Source organism: Corvus moneduloides, chromosome 3, assembly GCF_009650955.1.
Source record: "Corvus moneduloides isolate bCorMon1 chromosome 3, bCorMon1.pri, whole genome shotgun sequence".
Lineage (NCBI taxonomy): Eukaryota > Metazoa > Chordata > Aves > Passeriformes > Corvidae > Corvus > Corvus moneduloides.
In genome coordinates this window covers 27,837,209-27,861,214 of record NC_045478.1, presented here as the reverse complement: position 1 = coordinate 27,861,214, position 24,006 = coordinate 27,837,209, and the positions used below count along the sequence as shown (strand labels likewise).

The window sequence follows — 24,006 nt, the reverse complement described above, 5'->3', positions numbered from 1 at the left end:
CAAGCTCTCTCTCGTTTCCGGCGCTGGCACAGGTGGCTGCGGGCCCCGTGTGGGGGCCAGCGGGCCCTGCCCAGGCCCTGCTCGGGCCAGGCCGGGCCGGGCCACGGCCATCCTGGAGCCGATGGACCTGTTCCAGCCATGGAACCCCCCCCCCCACTGCCTTGCCGTGGGCAGCCGGAGCGGCTCGGCTCTCCCCCCTCTCCACTGCGATAAGAAAGATTCAACATTCCAGCTGCAAAGCTGCAAGGCCGAGGTGAGAGTAACCCTTTTATTGATGTGAAGAGCTGAAAACCTGAGGGAAGAGGGAGAGGAGATGCTTAAAGCTGAAATTCTGTTGTGAAGCTATGATATATCAGAGTATCCTGTTGTAATTTCATGAAGATATGGGAGGTGGAGTGTTCAGCTCGTAAGCAAAAGCACCTGCGTTGAGATAGGCAGATGCTGACGCAGCTGTAATTGCATGGGAAGTTTGGACAGGGAGAGATGAACCAGATGAGGACTTTTGCTCCAAACGGGAAAGGAGAAAACCTCAGTTCCTAGAGATGCTCCCAGAGATAGTCCTAACGATGAAGATAATGAAGACCCTTTGCTCCCAGGGAAGGAGAAGAGCCTCTGTTTTTGTTTCTGAACGGCTCAACCTTAAAATTGTACCCCAAAAAACTTCAAGAGTGGACCCTCGAAAGCAGTTGCGGGAAAAGCTGCAAGTCGGGGGAAAGGACTCACACGCAGGCAGAGAGACTCCTCTTCCTAAATGGACTGAACAATATTTGGAAGTGGGCGGCTGTCTCGTTGTGATACTGTTTTCATAGCATGAGCAAGAAGAGACTTCTCTTTCTAAATGGACTGAACAAGGTTATTATGGAAGTGGTAAACAGACTGAACATCTTAAGGGTTGTCTTTTTACATTGTCAGTGGGAGAAGGGAGGAAGGTGGGGGGAGGAGGAGAGTTCTGAAGGTGGTATAATTTTTTTTTTTTTCCTTCTTTTACGTCTGTTAATAAACTTCTTTATATTCTTTCAGGTTTGGTGCCTGCTTTGCATTTCTCCTAATTCTTATCTCACAGAAGATAAACAGTAATGAGTATTTTGGACCAAACCACTACACCCATCAGAAAAAACAATATACAGAATAGGCAATAAACATATATCAAGCTTGTTACTGCCATTCTATGCTATGAGAATTAGGGCTGGGATTGAGAGATTCCAAGTAGCTCCAGTACTTCACACCTAAATTACAGAGCTACTCTCTAACCAAAGGTCTTTAAAAACAGAAGGTACCATGACTAGGTTGTGTGCATTTACTTATTTTTATTTGGACTGAAACAAGCAAAGAAATCCAGGTTCTAGGTGCCCTTGTGATCACTCATAAATGCAGTTCAGTGCGCTAAACCCCAACACATTAAAATAATCTTTATAAATAATTATGAGCTGACACCTAAGAGCTAACATGGCTGAAATGACAAATCAGAAATGTCATCTCATGATATGTTAGCCCAGTGTCACTCAAAGCCAATGTATTTTAACTCATATCAAATTGCAATTGCCAGCTACTGCGGACTTTTCTTTCCTTGAACAAGGTGTGGCTGAAAGGCCTGCCAAGAGAAACCTGCCTCTAAAGCATTTCTTTTGGAGCAATCTATAAACCTTCTGCATGTGCCATTAATGTTGGACATTGGGCAGGGCTGCTGCATGTCAAAGTGCTTCCATGGTGGAAATGAATGCTTCCACACCCTGCTTTGGAAAATACACCAGGCTAATAAAAATGTCTATTATAAGCTGAGAAAAATATCACAAAGCTGAATGAAAGAGACTTGGAAAACATCAGAAACAAGACCTGGACTGTTCTGTCTCCAAAAGTTCCAGGCAAAGGAACAGGTAAAGCTTTCTGAACACTGAGAAGAGGAACAGCATGACTAAAGGCCTTATCAGACACCAAAGCACCCTTCTCATAGACATATATGAGAAACAGACACATTCCAGTGCCTTTTGTTATCATTGCAATGCCATATCAATAATCCAGAATTAAGAGTCAGAAAGTGAAAACTCCTGTTCATACAAGAGCTTCTGCATTGTCAAAGATCCTGAAAAAGTTTGTGTACAGCAAGAGAACACAGACAGCAAGGGAGGCACAGACTTCATCTCAGGGTTAATTTGCATATAATTTAATTTCATGTATTTTCTTACTTTTTATTCACTGATTTCAAATCCTTCCTCAGTATCCAATTGCCAGCTCGTATTGGATAGGCAAGTGGCCAGCTGAGACTATGGACATAATCAACATCTATTTTAACAACCCACCTCAAACCTTCAGTTTATTCAACACATAAATATAAAAATATCTCTGGTCACAGTCCTTTCCATTTTATATTTTTATCATCTTCCCCTCATATTTGTTACATTCACTCATCACATCATCTCATAATTTAAACTATAAACTGTTAGGGACAAAAAATGTTCTGTCTTCCATATTCTTATGCAATGAGACCATGAACAGTGAGACCCTGACGCAATAGCTCCTTTGGAAATCAATACATGTAATAATGTTATTATATCCTTCCAACCATTTCTTTATCATTTTGAAGTATGTTTTTTGCTATGTATTTTTAGGACTAGTAACGGAAGCTGCTCTCTGATTTGCACCTCTTTGCATTTTGCACTATGTGCCCTTTACAGCACACATCTTCCATAGGAAAAGTGTGTTGTAGCAGCAGCAGAGTAAGTTAATTCAGCAGGGTTTGTCCTTCAGAGGAAGATGCCTTGGTTTTGTCACGCTCCATATTTTTGTGGTGCTCTAAAGTCACAGGACAGCAATCCACAGTACACAGCACCTCAGTATTGCAGTGGAGATTAGGAATGGAAATAGTGTTCTCTTGGAAAAAGCAATCTTTCATTCTACATCTAGTGACCAAAGTGCTGCAACTCAGGTGGCTCATTATCCTTTTAGCAACTTCCATGTTCCCACAGCCTGATGAAGGAAGCAGACGGATCTTCAGATGTCCCTGGTACATATTTTCCCGCTTTCCAATTTGTTGAACACAGAACACACAAAAAGACACAATGGCAAAATGAAGTTTGCCTGAATGTTTCCATTAAGCCAAAGCTGCTTCTAAGAGCAAACCTGACATTAAAACCCCATCTGGGGAGTGTTTTCAACTGAAAACCTGCTCAGAGAGTGCATGCACACAAAAGGTCTCCTGCCTACCAAAGGGAGATGCTTGTAGGATTGAGTCACCCTCTTGTTAGTAACAGTGAATAGGAACAGCAGCATTTTCCTCTGATAATGGAACCACACCATGCCCTGAAATGATCACTTTGTACCCTTTGGTTTACAGACAGGTTTAATGTCACAATTTTTCTGATAGTGTGATTCTGTGCATTCATAGAAATGAAAATCTATATGGTTTGGGGGAATTTTTTGAGGTATTTATGTTCTAAAAACCATGAGTATTAAAAAAAAGTCCCTCAGATGTCACCCGCAAGACTTGCAGTTTTTCTAGGTACCTGATGGCTGTTGACACACAGCGCCCACAGCCCATGTCCCATTTACTGCACAACCAGTCCATGCATGCAGAAAACAAACATACTGATGCTTTTATCCCTTCCTTTTCTATTCCAAAGCCACCCTGTGACCCCAAGGACCAGGCTGGACTGCTTTCAGTGCTAACAACTGTTCTGAATCATGAACAAAGCAGGACTGATGACCAGCAGGAGCCTTCTTTACACTGGGAAGTCAAGACTTTACCAGTCACTTACAAACATCCACTGAGACTAGTTCAGAAGTACATCTTTAATTATTAGAGTTCAGTCTTCCACCTGGCAGAACAAACATGCAAAGTAACCCATGGATTTAATAATTTACCCTCTGCAGCCACAATTTGGCCATACAGCTAATTCATGCTGTAGATTCTGCTCAGTGAGGCACCACAAAATTATCCACACAAGCAAAAATAAAACCACTTCCAGTGAGTAGATTTAGGTTAAGCACCATTCAAGGGCTTGCATGCAAGATTTTCACCACAGTGAACAATGAAGACATTAACACTGTGATACATTAGATGCAACAAATGCATTTATTTACTTAGAGCACAGAAAAGAGCCAACTTTTCATTCCCAAAACAGTCATTCAGCAACTGTTGAAAATTAAGACTCTTCAAAAGTACCCAGGAATAGCATGTGTTGGTGGTGTTTGTTTGATTTTAAATGAAGTATTTAGACATTTGGATTTTAAAGGAATGCCATCAACCTTCAATTTACTGATAGAGAAAGGAAATAAGATACTTCTAGAATATTTCTACCATTTCATTTTAGTTCACAGTATTAAAAACCTTAGTCCAAATCAACTTGCTTTTCTCCTTATGCAGCTATAAACTGAGCATTCAACTTGTGAATGAATTCTCACATGAATTCAGCATGTGAGATCTGAGTTTTCTAAGCAGCTGGTCAATGCACACAGTAGAGGCCACCTGCCTGTCAGGCCCAAATTCCTATCCTCAGCTGAAAAAAGTAATGAAGAACAGTTTAGTCTGATACTAGGAATCTCAGCCCTGTCGAGACATAATTGCAGTATAAACCTTGCTCAGTAAAAGGGCTCTATTCACTTCTTTATAATGTCAATTCAATTTAACAACAACTGTTAAAAATAGTCCTTACTAAAGCTTGGGATGCACTTATTTAGACAATTCTTCCAGATTTATGGACAACATCAGCTATTAGTGATTAAACGTTCTCTATAGTTATGGTGATTAGGAAGATGACAACTGGAAGAATAACACTATATACAGGAGCACTACTTTCCTTTCTGTTTTAAGACCTTATTGTTTCAGGCCACGGAAAGTTCCTCAGGTGATTTTTGTTAGAGAAAATTATTATTGCAGTCATTCTGAATGAGGAAGACTCACACATGTTTAGGTCTACTAACATGAAGGGGGAAAAAGTAACTTATTAGGAACAAACTTCTTTGCTGGCAATAACTCCACTGAATTAAAAAAACTTCAGTAACAGACTAGTTAAGAAATGCAGCATTTTTTCAGCTTAAATGTAATTAAAACTTTCTTTAAACAAATCTTATTGACATTACCACAAAATATTGAATCATTACAGCTGAAGAGTGCAAGTGAAATTTTTGAAACAGCATTAAATTCTATTTAGGAAAAAAGTATTTCTAGAGTTTGCTACTTGATGAAAAATAAGATCAACTACCAACAACCTTAAACTGAATCTAAACTGAGAACTGAGATTGCTGGTGGCTGGCATTACTGCAGAGAACTGGGTTTAGTGATCTAAATCTGCACAATAGACAATTTAATAAATATTGAACTTATGTTATGAAATAATCATGTGCTAAGAACACTACTTGCAAAAGTATGACAAGTCTGTTAGGATACAGCTGTTGTTATTCAGACATAAAACCCATTTATAGGAAGCACTTTAGCAGAACCAGTTATACAGCTGGATGGCATACACAGAGATATGATTTTTCCCTCCAAAATAAGTATTTAAGCCCCTTAAGTAAGTGTCACACAGGCGAACCAGCTTTAATAGTTTTCAGCTACCTACCGGAAACAAGTGTCTCTCCTCTGCCATCTAATTTGATCCATGCTGGGAGCACACATTGCAGTTAAAAAGAGTGAATATCCCATCAAACTTGCTTGACAGCCAATTTAGATATTCCAGTGTGATGGTTGTGCTTCAGATCACTTTGGCCTTCAGGTTGGAAGCAGTTCAGCAGGCTGAATATTCTACTATTTTCATTTCTGATGAGGATAGCGATGTTGGTTTGTCTTTCCCTCAGAAGTGAAGTGTCATTTATATATGCTCCAAAACAATTCAGAAATCAAAAGCTTTGCCTCTAGAACTGGCATAAATATAATCATCAGACCTCCCCAGTGTAGCTACACCCCCCTGGATAAGTTTAGAAGAAAATTAATTTCTTCACTTATCATTTCATTTGATGGGAATTTTAGAAAGGCAAAGGGAGGCATTTATTTCATGTGACCTATGAAGGTCCTTGGAATTTCCATTGTGTAGGGACTTTTTCCTAGGTGATGCATGAAAAAAAATTGAATTAATTGGGACTCTTTAATCCAAAACTGCAAAATCCTGAGGTTTCAAGGTAAGGCTTTACATAGCTCATGAGAGGGAGCTTAAGCCAAAACACAGAGGCAAGAGACAGAAAATCCATGAATATCAGTGATGAATTTTAAAAGGACATTCCAATGTATTTTTCCACTGCATAATAAATTTGAAATCTTTACAAAACAAAATTATAACAATCTTTAAATGAATGGTAAAAAAGGGAGAAATATACTTTTTAAGGCTCATTTCTAAACACGCCAAGTAGAAACAGACTGGGAAAGGAGTACTGCACTCCTCACATATGCTTGCACTCACCAGATTACTGTGGCTGCACTACTAACATATTTGACTATTGTAACTCTGATCACGCACCCTACAACTCATTTGAAACACGTATTTAAAGAATTTTTTTTATTTTTCTTATTTGTATGTTGATTCAGATATTTTTCCTCATTATTCTTGACATACTAAAGTAGTGATGAAACTGAGAAGTAAGACCACAGGTGAATACCTAAATCCAAGTGAAAAGTTTCCCCAACTGTAAAAAATTATATTTCTGTTATTGCTAGGTCCTGGAAAAGAAAGTTTTACAGCCACTCCTTAAGATATCATAATAGAGAGAAAAATTCGATCACTGTAAATAAAACCACTCATCAACAGTGCCTCCTGATTTAACAGAGACACAATGTAAGAAAATCCTTGCATCCTTCCTAAGCCACAGTGGACAAGGATTCTCCTTTTCTTCCATTCAAAGTCTTATAGTAAGTGCAGTTATTATTGGTTTTTACCTACAGCATGTTAAGAACTTTAAGTATTTTTAATTATGCTCCAATACCAAAAATCAAATTAGAATCAAAGTCATCAAAGTCATTCAGCAGGTTTCCTGGTATTTTTCTACAGTCAACCATTTCTCTGAAAACTGTAGCTGGCCAAGCCACTGACACTTCAAAGACCTGAACACCGAGTGGCTGAATCACACATTTCTGACTCTTCTGTCTCTCTTAGTTTGCGTCTATATTCCACCCAAAAGCACTACAGCAGCTGCCTGAACCAAGGACACTTTCAGCTTAGAAGATTAAATTGTTATTAAATGCACACATCATAGACTTTAATGGCCAAAGGGGCCAGCCAGGCCATCTACTTTGAACAGCGCAACAGAGACCATTACATTTCATCCAGTACTGCACGCATCCATTTGACTGGTTCAGTTTGAACAAAGACACTTCTGATCTAAACTGATTTTAAGTGAAGTTCACTTTATGAGTCTGGCCATTGAGCAGGGCAGAGACTTTCTGTTTGCATAACACCTACCATGATACAACTCTGATCCTGAGTAGAGTGCAATATTCTTCTAAAAAAATAAACATTGTGCCATATCTTCTATTATACTGATGTCTTTTTCATTATCCCATGTTCATGAACCATCTTAATTCAAGTTGATGATTATGCGACCAAACATCTTCAACTTGGCGGAAAACTTTCATTTTGGCTAGAAACACAGCTTCTCATGATGCTTTCATTGTGGTTGTAATTTTTATTCTAAGAGAAATTGAGAGCTCATACATCTTACTTTTTTCCATCCTAATCACCGAGTCCTGCTCTCCCTCAGCGGATACACACTGATTTCACCATCAAGTCTCTAGCTACTGATCTACTTTTCACCCAGCCTAACCCACTTCTAAAGTCTTCCACTGCTTCCTCTGTTAATAAGTTAGTATTTAGGTATATATTCCTATGTATTTCACAGCTATAATTCACTCTTGACAGTATCCCAACCATTTTTCTACCTGTTTTTCAATCAATTTACCTATATAAACACTTCCGGCTCCTTGTGGGATTGAATTACAGCCATTGATCATAACCTTTGTCCAATTCAAACACTGTAAATCCTTCAGCACTTGAGGGATTTAAACAAATCTCAGCAAACAAATGTGTTAAGGGGTGAAAGTCTTTTTTTTCCTTTCTGTCAACTGGATACCACAGGTAGAAGTTTTGATATTGAGGTAATACCATTACCAAGAGTACAAGCATGAAAAAAAGTGATTCTTCTATGGGTTTTTAAAGGACTTCAAATGGATATGGATTTTAGAATATGCTATATATGCTTTAAAAAAACCGTAACAACTGAAGTATCATGATGTGAAATACGCCCAAAAGAACCACTCAAATACTGAGACCTTGAATACATCTTTCCAGCTGTTTTTCTGATATGTACTCGGGGAAAACAAGGAAAGCACCTGTAATAGTTTGCGATCAATAAGCTTACCTGAAAACTCACACACACCACAAACTCCTGGGGAGGGAGCTGGGGAAGGGGTGAGAATCAAAGCAAAAAAAAATCCCCAAACACCTCATGGGTTGAGATAAGAACAGTTTAGTAACCGAAACAAAGTTTTTTAAAAAATTATTATTATTATTATTACAGTAATGAAAACGAGAGAGAGGAATAACACCCAAGAGAAAGAAGTGATGCAACTGCTCACCACACAGTGACTGGTGCTCAGCCTGTCCCTGAGCAGCAATTGGTGATTCTCAACCAACTCCCCTCAGTTTATACACTAACCATGACATTCTGCAGTATGGAATATCCCTTTGGCCAGTTTGGGTCAGCTGTCCTGGCTGTGCTCCCTCCCTGGCTTCTTGTGTACCTGGTCACTGGCAGAGCATGGAACATTGAAAAGTCCTTGATTTAGAGTACACCCTGCTCAGCAACAATTAAAACATCAGTGTGTCATCAACACTGTTCTCATACTGAGTCCAAAACACAGCACTGTAACAGCTGTAGGAAGAAAATTGACTCTATTCCAGCTAAAACCTGGATAAATTACATGGGCTAAAGACTGACTGAGATGTTCATCATTTTCAGGGGAATCTCTCAGTCACCTCCATTTGCTCTGCTTTGGCTCATGCTGCCAACCAGTCTGAGTGTGTGCAAACTGGGTCCCTTCTGGAAGAAATTCACACAAAAGGCACATTCTGCACATTCCTCTACCTGCTAATGACCACCCCAGCCATAGCATAAGACAAAAACTAGTCCAAAGTAAACCTCCCAAAACATGCAGAGAAGGAACACAGCACGCTCAGCATCAGGCGTGTGGCTGCATGGATCGGCTCCTATGGTGCCATGACGGTGGTGGCTGCTCCTGCCATTCCCCTTGCCAGGGCACCACTCCTCACCTCAGCAGAGCACTTTTAGTCACACTCAGTTGGGGAGCTCCTCACCCTTCCTTCTGCTGAACACCCGACAGTGACGCTCTCTTCATCATTAGATCCTGAAAGGCTTTGAAGTCAGAGACTGTTTCACTGTCTTTGAATGCTAGCACTTCACAAGCTTTGGGCCAGCATTCCTTTTGAACCATCCATCTCCAAGCTGAACTGTGGTACATTTGAGATCAGATGTTGGATGGAAAGAAATCTGCTTCCTATATCAGTATGATTGCTGCACAGGGCTATGTTCTGGCACAGTGCAACCCCTCAGAAATGCAACCAAATATTATCTTAGTATCTCCTTTACTGACACAGAATACTGAAGTGTCTTGTCCAGCAAAATTTCAAACTGTAGATGTGCATCTCCTGTTTTTATTCAAGTAGCAAAATATAATAATTTACTTTAAAGATCCACTTAGAAGAGTTGAGACTTGCAAAGAGATCCATCTGCAGTGTGCAGAAACCTTTTCCACTTGTAAAATAGGAATTGGAAGTTTGTGGGGCTTTGGTTTATTTGGCAATTGGGTTTGTTGCTATTTTTTACTATTTCATAATTCTATCAGGGTCCCTTTTGTTTTCAGAATCCTTCTAAGTATAACTTTAATAGCGCTACTACAAGGCAGGAAATGTTTTCAAATGAATTATTTACATATTCCTAGTGATTCTGCCTTTCTAATCTCAAAGAGCTCCATAATCATGAAACAAGTGATTCTTACTGAATTCACAAAGCAGTAAGAGCTTAAAGCTCCTTGGTGTCCAACAGCTCAAATGCAGGATTCTCTTTTGGATTTTTCCATATTATCAATTCCAAAATATTCAGTTTTCAAAGGAAATTCAAAATGGTCAAAATGTGTGAAATACAGTAAATTGCCAATTTCTTCAAATAGCAACAAAAGCATTAATTTCAATCCTTTGCTAGTTACTTGCAACTGTATGCTATAATCTGTACGTTTTTCTGCTATAGTTGTCCTGACGAAAAAAAGGAAAGCAAATACCGTTTAAAGCAATTTGTAGTACTATTAATCAAGTAATGTAAACAGACAGTAATGAAGTACAGCAATAAAGCCCAAAGGCTTTGCCCCATACCTTTATGTTTCTTGCACTTCAGTTTAAGATTTTTCATTCAGAGGATTTGTGTGGTTATATTCTCTTCATTGTAACAAAGACTTATTTTCAAAAAAAATTTTATGCTTGAATTTCTAAAAGTAAGTTTATTCTAATGTAGCAATCCATTATAGAATGTGTGTGCAAACAACCCATTCCCAACATAGATTTCAAAGCTGAAGCAAAGCTCAGAAAGGAAGAGCTGGAAGTTTAATGTCGATGTGAGCAGGATCAGGGCTGAACCAGAAATTACATTTTCCTTTCGCTGGGAAACACCACCTGCACCCACCACCCTGATGACTTCATTCTTCTCCCAGCTGTTTCACTTAGGAACATAAATCTCATTGCAGGTCTGAAAGAGTTTCACTTCTATTGAAAGAATCCACAATGCCCACTGAGGCACCTCAAACTCAGGTATTCAGTAATGCAAAATCAGAGGACAGTTACCACTTCCAAAGACACTTCAAAACCCTGAAGTTTTTAACCATCTACTACAACCCATGGACTTCCACACGTCAGGTGGGGTGGTGCCAAGAGCTTAACCAGCAGGAGAAACCAAGCCCTTGGCTGTTTGTTACTCCTTGTTCCTTGGGCTCAGGACAACCACTCTGGCAGGACCCAGGCACAGGGTGATCTCCACAACTCCTTGAATATAGGATATGCAAAGGTGTCAAAGGTTTGGTAGTTCACATGAAAAGTCCCTAAATAAAGTAAGGAATACTTCAAGGAAGATAAAAGGAACAGTGAACCTGGTGAATCCTCTTCTAACAAGAAATGACCTGTTATTTTTAAAGCCTGCTGTTTCACTACCACTGTGCAAGTTATGCCCCTTTAAAAATCCACTCTACATATAAGAAACCAAAGATTTACAGTTAGTCCAAACTCTTAACAGTAATCAGAGTCTTTAGTCCAGTCACAGTCTTAATAGTCTATATCATCCAATTACTGTAGAGAAAATAAAACCTCTAACACAGTATCAACAAAACATTTAACATAATATTATTAGCTACTCACACACTTTCTTGTGTCTATCCCTTGGGTCTTTCTTGTGTCTACCCCTTTCTCTAGTGCTGCATGCACCTTTCCATGGCCCCTAGGGGTCCTGAGACCGACATCACATAGTCAGGGTCCCACATTGCTCATCAGGAGTTGCAGGATGCTGATGGTGGGGACCTTCCTTCTCTCTAGAACCCACCTTGTGTAATATAACACATTTCCAAAAACATTGTACTTGCTGGTCTTTCTTCATTGTCTGGCAATTCCACATTACAGCCAAATAATTATTTATATATAGTGTTGTATATTTGTTCTTTCTTCTTTTATCCCTAGAAACTTGTTTCGCACAACACTTTAGGTTGTACTTTTTTAAGGATCAGTGCTTGGAACTTGGATGATTTGTTTATACCCATGGAGAGTCTGGCATCTAAAATCATAGGTGAACTCATTCTATACAAAATAACTACTTATTACTTCCTAGCCATTAGCCACAGAAATATATCAGAATCAATATAAACATAGGCAGCACAGCACACAACTGTACAAAGCTAGCCTGTCATTTGAGAGACAAAGTTACAGCTACAACAAAGCTTCAGGTGGGGCAAGGCAAGCTCAGAAAAATGGAGGTCAATGAGTCTTCATGCCAAGGCCTCACAGAGTTGGTACAAGTCCCTGGCAATGACAGTACTTTGTTTATGTGGTTACAGGCTGCACTGGTAGGACGGTCAGTCTCCAGGAAGGGCATAATGTTGTCTTGGAACTCCTTAAGCACGAGGTAAAATAAAACTGAGGCCTTTTAAATCCTCGTGAGGGTACTCAAACAGCATGGTAGAAAATACCAGCTCTGCTTGGAGCTCCCACCCACTGCATGATGGTTGCTGCTGGACTGAAAGCAGTTTGTGTGTTGGGTGACCTGGGCTTTGGGGGAATGGGTGGAAGTTAGGTGACCCAGAGCTTCATTCAGATGGCTGTTTAACTCAGCAGGACACAGGAGGCTCCAGCCACACTCTGACACTGAGGAAACTTTAAAAGGAATATATGAGTCAGTTGGTAGAATATCTTTTTTTATTACTGTCTTACATACAGGTGTCTAAACTCTGATTATGTTCTCTTCGAAGCATCAAAGCCAGCTCTCTAAACTTGGTGTCAAGGTACAAATTAAGAAGCTGATTTCCCTCAGCTCCTCCTATAGAAGAGACAGACTCCTCCAGAGGGTAATTTTGATCATAAGAACTCCTACTTAATTACCATCCCAATATAGCTAAAAAGAAAATACAAAAAAATTTGCTTTGCATTTTTTTTATTAAGATGATACATAGAAAACTGACCCAAAAGGAGATAAAAATATTTGAACATTTTGAAGAAAACCAAAAAAGGTAAGTTAGACAAAAATTACCTAATAATTGGGAAGTTTCATCTCCCATCCTTAAACACACCATATAAAACAGCTTCCTAAAGCAGTAAGAATAAATACTGGATGCAATTACAGCTTTTATATTGGTCTTTCTTTTTTTCAGCCTAATCAAAGCACTAAATGCTTCTGTATTCCAGTGAAGTGCATAGTCCTCAGTATAGGGACAAATCCAGCTAAAGAAGGGAAAGAATGAAAGAAAAAATAACACAAATAACAAACAAGTAATGCAGCTGCTTAGTCTTCAGTGAAGTATGCTTCCAGTCCTTCCAGTTCTGTATCAGCTGTTGCATTTGAAGAGGTGGGAGTAGAACTTGAATTTATGCTTTCCTGACTATTATTTTTCTGTTGAAAGTTTCCTGAGTTATTGAATTCCTTCTTCAGTTCTCTACCACCACTCAATAGCTTCTGACTCTCTGTAAAGTACTGATTAGGATGATTCAAAGAAAACCCAATGTCATCAACCTGCACATAAAAGGAAAGGAACACCAAGTTATTACATTTATTTCTAAAAATAATCTTTTTCATATTCAATAACAAATTAATCAACAATTTAATAAGTTCCAATTTTATTGAAGAAAAAAGCATCAGTTTGTATATACTATCTCAGTAAATGTTAGCATGACACAGATCTAGTTTCATCAGGATTTTTCTTCCTTCATTGTAGAAATAAAATAACTTTGGCTTATTCAAACATTATTTCACACTGTCTTTACTACAGTAAAGAAAAATAACATCTAAAAACATCTAAAAACACGTAAGTAAAACAGCATCTCTTTAGAGATGCAGGACTATTGAACCTACACCTTAAAAGGGACTTTCCCCCCAAAAGAGGGAGTGAGACAGGTCTAGAGTGAAAATGAAAGTGGAAAATACTACTAGGAGTTGTAGCAACTGCACAGTACAAATTTAGACTTTAAGTATCAGTGTGAAACTGCAAATGGAAACAGGGAGCTTCACTTCTTTCCCTGGTTTCCCCAGTAGGCACAAATGCAATATTTACAAGGGAGTGGCCAAGACAGAAGCCCCACAGATCAAGCTTATCTTTGCTCCATCAGTGCCACCATCAGCATCCTGACTCTAGATGCAGAACCAGTACCACAGAACATTTAGTCTTCAGTGGAAAAAAATACAGAACACTAGCATAAGGTGCAGCATATTCGTATTACTACTTTTACTTAGCAAGTGCATTCTTTCAGCTTTGCAATTATTTGATAAATGAACTTTCAATTAACGCTCATCAAATATTTCAAATCGACAAAGCTTTCAGCTTTAAAAGGAAGCTATTCTGATGTATTCACCACAAACCACAGTTATAACCTTTGTATGTCTTTTGGGAGGCTCAGAAGCTAGAAATGCTTACTTTAAAAGGTGCTTTCACCTCCTATTCAAGGCAACCTGCACCTTTCATCTGCCTGTCACTTCATGTGGATATTCCAGGAACATTTTAGAAAAATACTGCTCTTAAAATACATTGGAAGACTTACCAAACATGGGGTACAACAAACCATGAAAGACTAAGAGTCATATACGAGTAAATTTCTGCTCCCACTGTATTCCTTTTTTCCTGGAAGGGAGGAGCCAATTCAGGCATAATAAGCAACTCTGCACACACACAGAGTCTCCTGAGGACATACTGTGGCTAATTTAATATGCCAAACCCCATCAATTTAAATTTCAGATGCTTGTGAATAATCATAAAGCAGAGGATCAATGTGTGCTCTAAATGGAACCCTGATTAAATGCATTACCATTGCCTAGCTTAGCTCCATTAGAAAATGGCGACATGGATAACAAAATCTAATTCAGACACAAATTAGCAACTGTAGTCAGTGACCTTGCTTGAAAAACCTTAAAAGTAAGTAACAGTCCTAGCACTCTAATTTGGTACTCCAAGGCATAAAGAAAAAAACCAAAAAACCTAACCCAAAGTCATCACTGAATTTCATTTTAGTCTTATCTGGATGAGTTTCATCCAGCCAGCTTTCATCCATGCTCCAATTTTCATTACATGGAAACTAAATTACTTCTTTACATGAAAAAGACTTAAAAAGAAGTGATATAGTGAAAAACTGGCTTTCCTAGTAGAAGCTCTTAATTAGCTCTGGGTTTTTTAACCTTAAAATCTCAGTTCTCTTCAGACCAATTTAAGAGTCACTTTGTAACTCTTAATTTTATTCTAAACTCTTCTCTCCCCAACAGACTGGAATAAGCTTTAGAAGCAGCTCATTGTATGAATGGAGCCTACAACCATGTTTTCAGAGGTGATTGATGGTATTTGTGGGTTTTAATTTGTAGGTTCTTAAAAGCTATTTACGGCTTGTTAGTTAAAACTGTTGTATGACTCCATGTATCATTTTTCCTTTTCAAACTTAAATGCTACTAAAATAAAACTCTACCAGATGAAGCTTAGACAACTCCTAATTAAAAGAATTCCATCCGTTCAAACCATCACCTTTTTGTGAGAGCCTAAAAAGAGAAAGGGGAAGATTTGTTCATTATCTTCATTTGTGATATAGTGATATAAAAACAATTCTGTTCTCCAATTTTCAACAGGGTTCAGTGAGCATTTCTCTGAATAAAAATATTCTGCTGTGGCTGGGAATTCACAAAAAATTTGAACACAAAAGTGGAAGTTTTTTCTACATTAGACTGATGATACTACTTTACCTAAGTTTTACAATGTTTTTAAGTAATATAGATCAAAGCGCATTCATTTTAAAAGCCTCATCATTAACTTAGCAGTAAGTTAGCTGAGACTTACTACCAGAAATAGAGAAAGTAGATTTCTCTAACAGCTTTGCCAATTCACACCTGTAAATCTATCTGGAATCCACCATACCCAAAGAAAAATGTATTTTCTGTGCAGTAAAAGCTTAAGCTTTTAACATGCAAAAGCTTTGAAACTTTAATCTTTTAAACAAGCAAAAAGACCTGCCACTTCAGACACAACTGTATAATCCATCTAAGTAGGTGATATTAACATACTAACACAAGACTTTTTTTGGATTCAGCACATTTTGCACACACTGGTTCTCATACAAACTCCAGTTTAGTATTCCTGCTATAGGAAATATTGTTTTGAAAATCCTGAAATAATAATTTTGCAGCTATAACATCTTGGGGTTTTAACCAAGAACTTTTAAAATGACAGCTGATAATGCTACAGCTGATATTACAGAAAAACCACGTGGAGCAATCATGGTGCTACAGCTTTCCTTTCTCGGACTAACTGAAGAGTTAACAAATTGCCTACGTGTTTATTAGTTCCTGCCTGAAGACAATGCACTGGACCACACAAATGATGTCTGCTTTTGTTCTGTGGTTGTGAAACAGTGAAACCAAAGTTCAGGAGAGCTGTAGATTGAAGTTAGTAAGCCCAGGTTACACAGAGCATCAGCTTTTTGTTAGCCTGTGCTATTTGAACCAGTAGCACTGAAGTGCAAGGACACAACCCCCATCACCCACCCCCTAAAAAATACATCTAAACATTTTCACTCTAGTCCAGCTGCATGTATTAGCATAGTTTTAGTGCCAAGTACTAGACTACTGAAGCTGACCCTGTGAACTCAGAGTAATAAAATAAGTCTCTGTTACAAAGTCATTCATAGTCAATCTAACCCACATACACACCATAACTTGCAGGCAACACCAGCAGCTCTTCCCAACATTTATCAAACACTTTCTTGGTAAAATTTTTACATAGTTTAAGTTAAAATTCTCCACGTGAGCAAGTCCATTATTTCCATGAAAATTTTACATAAGATTGTGCCCCTGCTCAAAGAAACAATCAATGTTATGCTAATTGATTCTTCTGAAACTTCCTTCACTGAAAAACTCTGCTAGTGATATACAGCAAAGCAAAGGTTTGATTGAAAACAAAGGTCACCAGCTTCAAGACATCTTTTACCACCCCACAGAAAAACATTAAAAATTAATAAAGCATATCATTGTAGAATAGACAAATCAGTCCAAGCAGGCTGGTAAGTTGAGCAGCTACACTCTGTAAAAAAAATTCCCATCATAAGCATATGCCATTCAAACTACAGTTGGTGTCTGTGTATTCTGCTTTCTCTCATTGAAATAATATCAAGAGCAAAGCAGAAAGATAATTCTGAGTGCAAGCAGCAAAGACAGATATTTATATTACCACAAAATTGATAAAAAATAATGCTTTTCTGGAATTTCCTATAGAAGAATGGAAAGACAGCTTTCCTAAAATGCACAGTACTGATTTATCTTTTGATGAATGTTGACCTTGGGGTCTGTAGTCATCCTGGGTAAATATTATTTCTACTGACATGAGCTTACACAGGGCGAGTGTTACCTAGATTTAAAATTGTCATTATTTTTAGTAAATAATGTTCTCATATTTTCTAAGACTGTTAGACAAAGTGTTCCTCTCAAAATACAGCTGCCAAAACAACACTGGACACAGGCTCAGGGTACGCCTTTGCTATACATTCATACATATGACTGCTGAAAATATGTGAAGACAACCAGTTCCACTTAGATCAACTGTGAAAACTGGTAAGAACAAAAAAGTCAGTGGTCACTGCCTCTGGGGTGGGGCATCTAATCCTCATCCATATCCTTCATAAGGCTGTCCCATAGTCTGCTGTTTGAAAGGGATGTTTACATTTTTTGGTTTGTGAAGAGAACAAAGCTATAAGAACAGCTATGCTTCATTGGGTTGTTTTTTTTTACAACAAGGAATCTTGAACCCCTGCAAAAGCTGGTTCTTTAAATCAAGAAATTACACAGGAGATGGAGTGTGGCCATTTGTTATCTTAAAATCTTTTGAAGAAAACAGTAAGATAACTTTGCTTACAATTAAGCAAATGGAAAAGCTCTGAAAATGTTCATTTTGATTTAAAAAAATAATCCCAAGTGACAACAAATGTGAAAAAATACCAAGTAAAAATTAACAATAAGAACCATGCAAATGCTAGGAGATTAAGTTAAGAGGTTTTAGATTCTTTCTGTTTATTTTTTAAGGTGTATCTAAACACATCAAACTTGCACAATGCGTTAAAGCCTACAAATTTGATTAAAAGCAGGATATTGAAAAAGCTAAATGACTTGAAATAGATAAGATTCCGCAATATTGACCTTTTCAGGAAGATAGCATAACATTTTATATCTTGTAATGTTGAGGGTATTAATAAAATCAATATATAAATGCAGAAAATGGCAAAAGAATGTTTCAAATTGCTGAAAAGAAAACTAACAAGGCAAAACAGCTAATGCTGGATGTGCAAACAGAAAATAGTCTCTGGGCTTCACTCCTGAGTTCCAAAGCCTTCTGCAAAGACAAAGTTGGTGATAACAGCTGAACAAAGAATAGTAGCTACTCACATCATGCGTGAACTCGAAGTACTTCTGACAGGCCAGCTGGTAATGCATGCCCTTCACCAGCTCCAGGATCTACACGGAGGGAGAGGAACACGACAGTCACAAGTAGCACACATACATCTTATTGATACTTTCAACAACAAGGAATTCCTTAACAGCCTTGTACAACAGCTCATGGACATTTGCAGCACATGACATCTGTGAATCCTTCTAATAGCTGACAACATTTAAAAATGCCCTGGCTACATTAAAAACAAGATGAAACCACAAGAAGTTACACCTGACCCTTAAAATGTAATTTCAATACTCTTAACTTCAAGAGTAAGTTGAATCTATATTTTGGTAATATAATTGTGACAGTTATTGTCAAACTATCATATTGCAACATCTCTTCCATAATTGCAGACATAAATCTAGTAATTCAAGTGGTTGAAGCATGAAGCAATCAAGGACACGATTTGTATTTTTATTTTCCACATTACCAGTTCATGCAGATGCACAGTAAAATACTACTGTGCTCCCATCAAGAAAATTTAATGCAAATCCTTTAGACAAGTATCTGTGAGAGGGGAATGCTTTTACTTTCAATCAGATTTGCCCTTTTTGAAATGAAGCTATTTCTAGTCAAGCTCAGCAGAATATGTGAGTGAATAGGCTGTTTTGAACACGTATTAGGAAAATCATGCCATCTTTTGTAAATACAATTTGCTTTCCAATTCTACTTCAGGTAATCTCTTCTGTGCTGCATAAAGTCCCATTCTTATCACCAGAATGCAATGCTGGTTGAAATATTTTAAAGTTTCATTACCTCCTCCCTCCTTTATATAATCAAAATGTATGCTCTCTCTGCTTATCAAACAGAGAAAATTGCTGGAATTAAGAGACAGCCTCAGTGGAAGGAAAATTAGTTTTCAAGAAATGTTAATTTCAAGCCATTTCCCAAGGTTGACCTTTGCGTCAAACACAGCAATATACAGCTTAAATCCCTGCTGTACTCATTATCGGATGCTGCCATGTATTTATTGACAGGTATATAAATAAATTACATTTGCTGAATGGATAAAAACAGCAACACACTGCCAGGAAAGTACTTAGTCCCATTATTTCTCTGTAATAGCCCAACTGATTACATTTCTATCCCTCTTGCCACCTCCTGTTAAATATTCGGTAAAAGAGAAAGGCCAAGGGCAACTAGGCAATGGAGTCTGAAATCTGGCACTATCTGTGTACATACATATATTTCTGGGTTTTTTCTCCTCTCTCCTTGAAATTGACTGAACAAATTAGTAGTTAAGGATTGAAAAAACTCATCTATTCTAAACACTTCCATTTCATATTGCCTTACACCTTCTTGTTTGTTCCATACAATGCCATGCAAAAGAGGTATCTTTATTTTGAAGAAAATGCCAATAACCATGTTATATGTGTATACTTTCTTAAAAAGTATTTTTCACCTAATATGGAGTAATTATCAGAAGACCTATTCATCTGTTGGTTAGTTAAAAGAAACATTCATAATATTCTGTAGCATTCAGGCCTGTCTAACCTTAATTTTCCAGTTGAAATAAGTCAGATAATTCAATCTAGTTCATAAATACTTACGGTTTTCTCAAAATTCTTCTTTGTTTAATCAAGATTACAAGTAATAAAATTATATAAATAAAAAGTTTTCTAAATTTAGGTGTAAATACATTCTAAATCTCAGAACCTTAAGTGAGCAAACAAACTCAGGCATGCACAAATTCTTAGTATAAACCCCAAAAGATTAAAAGCACCAAGGCTCTCTTATAACTTCAGGAAACTTTTTGAAAGAGATGATCAGTTAAGAGTCTAGGAGACATTCCACATCTTATCTAACTTTTGAATTGCAGACCACAGTTACAGATGCTTTTTGTATCAATGATGCCATTGTTCAACTACTCTGAAAAGCAGAAAAGACAAGGATTACCAAAGCTAGCTTTTAATGAACTAATTCACAACAACTGAGAGGATGAGAGATCGAGCTGCTGCTATCTTCTCTGACAGTTCAGCAGGAAAATGTTAACTTCAAGTGGCAGATACCAGATGAGGGATTGCTGACTGACAGTGCACAGATGATGACAGAATAAAGGGGCACTTACAAATAAATTCCAGTTCTGAGCAAACTTTTGGAAATCAAGCTCATCCTTGGCAAAAACTTTACCCACCTTTAAGGTGGAGACGAGGACTTCATTGAGTCGATGCTGCTGACATATGAAAGCCATAAGGGTCATGTTATCAGAGCTGGCCTCTAATTCTTAAAAGAGCAGCCATGTTATTTCACAACATCTCAGTCTTCATTGCCCAGCTACTCTGTCGTTTCACCACGGAACTACTGTCCCACTCCCTTGAAAATCCCTATCAGATCTCTTACAGGCTACTATTAAGTGACCACACAGATTTTTCTGCTGTTCTGCTATGAAGACATATCTTGGAGAACTGCTGTGAGAGAAACCTATATCAGCATTCTCCAGTGTACTTTGGTAACTGGGTGTTCATGCTACTTCTCTTCCTGACATTGATAGAGTGCTCCAGAGACCAGATGCTCACCAGAACATTCCAGAGAGCTTCATCCAGTTTGTAATATTTATCAATGTACGTGATTGTACTGGTAGCCATCATTTCACTCCTGCTCCTTTACACCATGTGACCTCCCCAGCTTCGAATGGTTGGCCAATTTCAGCGAAATTTGACAAGTAGAGATGAAAAAGCTAAAGGCTGATTAAAAGTTGTGGTTGGCTAGAAAAGCCAGACCAATATTTGTTGCTCATCCAGAAGAAAAGAAAAAAAGCAGTTATAATTCAGCTCCTACTCATTCCAGGAGGCAGCCACAAGGCAGATAAAGAGTAAGCCCGATAGTTAGTACATCTGTAAGTTTAAACTGGCCACGTCATGGGGGACCAGGTTCACCTTCTGCATACATGAAAGGGAGGAGGAATAAGGGGCACGTTTAACATATTTAAAGAAGATTTAGTAGCTTTATTAGCTTTAGTAGATGAACTTGATTTATCAGGGAACGATTTGCTAAGAGAGGAAACAAAAAAGGTTAAACACTGCAAGAGAATGTAGCCCAGCTAGAAAGGAGTCCCCTGTGTGAGAGAAACTAACAATCCTCTATTAAAATAAAACAGATTTACCATCCATAATAAATATTATCTTTTCTACTACATTTGTGTCCATAAGGAAAGCAAACTTGCAGCTGTTTTTCCCTAGTATTTTCCAGAAACAGACCTCCACTCAAAGCTTAATTCCCAGCAGCAATCTTTTGCCTCTACATACATTAAGACATTTACACTGCATTGCTTTATTGTGTAAGTAAAGGTACATACTCAAGGACTTTTCCTGTTAGTCCTTATGTGCCTTTTTCTTCACTGCCATCTGCAACTTGCTTTTCTGATGTTGCTCTACTGACTGCTAATGAGGCTGAGATGATGTTTGGCAGCTGTATGCAGCCACCTGCTTTTATAGATCCTCAGCACTCCAAGTAAAGATGCTGCATAGCAGGATAGTTTGGGCTCTATAATTATCCACTGTTATTTTTAACTTACTCAAAGTCAGTTTGGGTTTGGGTTTTTTACATTGTGGAATTAACTTATCATGAAAATCTTTCTACTATAGACTCAGTTATGTATGCCTAATTTCTAACTTTCCCTGAAAAGTTTCTTTAGCTGCAAGGGAAAATATTTTTACAGCCAGCAATAATCTAAAACTTTTAAAATATTAGATCAACAGGGAGAGTGTGAGGATTTTTTTTCACTGTGGTGGTCTTGGGCTGGGTTTTTTTGCAGGTTTGGCAGTTTTTTGTTCGGTGTTTTGATGGGATTTTTTTTCATTAATAGAAACATATAGCCATATCAGAGGCCTAAGACAGACTGGCTTATTTATTTCCATCTCTGTGAATAATCTCCAACCTATCAAAACACTAAATCTGTTGAAGAAGTTCAGTGAGTGGCTTATTCAAAACCTTAAATTTAACCCAGTTATAGGAAAAAGATTTTTAAATTAAGAGAAAAATTCTACTTGAAAGAACAAACCTTCTTCTGAAGTTATCTGCTGTTCACCTACATAAGCTTTTACTCCTAATTGAAAAGCAAAAAGAATTAGTCTAGGCTCTCTGTTTCTCCTGTTTGTAGAACCAGAAATTTTTACCACTTTTTGCTTTTGCTATTGTGATTGACGTGATTTGGGAAAAAGATAATTTCTCCAAGAAAACTTTCTGAAACAAATAATAGATATTTTGAAATAACTAATTCAAAGCCTATCATTTCTATCTCCCTATATATGAGATGTGCAGGCAATACATTCCAGTGCATTTAGTACAACACCACAACAGATGTATTTATCACAGAATCATAGAATGGTTTGAGCTGGAAGGGACCTTAAAGATCATGTAGTTCCAACCCACCTGCCATGAATGGAGACACCTTTCACTAGACCAGATTGCTCAATGTCCCATCCAACCTGGCCTTGAACACTTCCAGGGATGGGTTATCTACAATTTCTCTGGACAACCTGTTCCAGTGCCTCACCACCCTCACAGTAAAGGAATTCTTCCTTATATCTCATCTAAATCTCCTCTCTTTCAGTTTGAAGTCATTCCCCCTTGTCCTGTCACTACATGCACTTGTTAGTGTCTCATATATAAAAACATATCTTAACATCTACTTTAATCTTTATAGTCTTCAAATGGATTAGCTGTTATCAAACCTGATTTCATTACGATTTTACCTAATTAGAAGTATACCAGAGAGAGAAATGAAAACTTATATACTGTAAATTCAAATGCTATGCTTACACTTTCACACATTAGATGCTCAGCTAATGCTTCTTTCTCCAAGAACTATTTTTAAAACAAACCAGAAAAGCTACTATCACAAATAAAGATATAGACTAGCCTAAGGAAAATGTGAAATAAATACAAGTTAAATAATTCAGTTCTTGGAATAAACATAAGGATTAGATCTCTGCTTTAAGCACTATGATAACTAGGCAAGACCTTTAAGTCATATGCTGCATTACTTTGAGACAATTACTTCAGCAGATAAGAATCCCAGACAAGATACAGCCTCAGAAATCTAGACTGGAACAACAGGTTGGATCCAGATACTTCACAGCAAGCAGATTCACATATTCAAATGCTTTGATCACTTTTGTCATTACTACAAAATGAATGCAATGAAGCAGTCTAATGCTCAGACTGGCTACTTAAGTCACGTGAGGTCTGGCAGTATTTGCTCTGTACCATCATCAGAAGGTCCAGCTTTCCCTTTTCACCCCTAATCCTGCAAAAAGCCCTTAAAGATGGGGTTTGTTCTTACCACACACCGATCAAATGCTTTATCTGTATTGGAAAAACTCAGGAATTCTTATGAACCTTAAAGGAAAGGGTGCATGTCAAGAGTATGGACGGCCCTAGAAACAGAAGGCTGAGAACAACACTATAAAACTGAGCATCTTGGGTAAAACCACAGCCTTAGGGCTGGACACTATCCCACACTGTGGCTCATATAATAGCTGTGAGGAACAAGCTTCAAAGACAAGGAAGCAGCTTGTTTATGGGCTTGAAGGGAAGACATGTGAGTACTCTAAACCAAAATATGAAAATCCCAGTGGGGGACCAATTCGTAAGTGCATAGCTAAGTTCAAAATAGATGTTTCTATTATGCAAAAATTATGCATCATCCCAAAGATTTTGAAACAGAGCAAGGAACAAGCATAAGAGGTCCCGAGCCCCAGAAAAAACATACCATTTATTAAAATACATAGCTGAAAGGTCAAGCTCTGAACCATTCATTAAAAACAGGTATCTACCAGTTTGTAAGGGAGCTCTTGTTGGACCTG

The 24,006-nt window shown here is 37.9% G+C and overlaps 1 protein-coding gene across 1 annotated transcript in view; it reads right to left on the bottom strand.

Annotated features, from left to right (window-relative positions):
* Positions 1-12,664: 12,664 nt before the first annotated feature.
* The window catches only part of PRIM2 (DNA primase subunit 2), a 96,598-nt gene continuing 85,256 nt past the window's right edge, over positions 12,665-24,006 (bottom strand). The window contains exons 12-13 of the mRNA XM_032104696.1: positions 18,151-18,219; positions 12,665-13,257 (exon numbers count right to left, since the gene is read on the bottom strand). Of these exons, the coding sequence (XP_031960587.1) occupies positions 13,030-13,257; positions 18,151-18,219 (297 nt within the window). The 3' untranslated portion in view covers positions 12,665-13,029. The remainder of the gene's footprint in view (positions 13,258-18,150; positions 18,220-24,006) is intronic.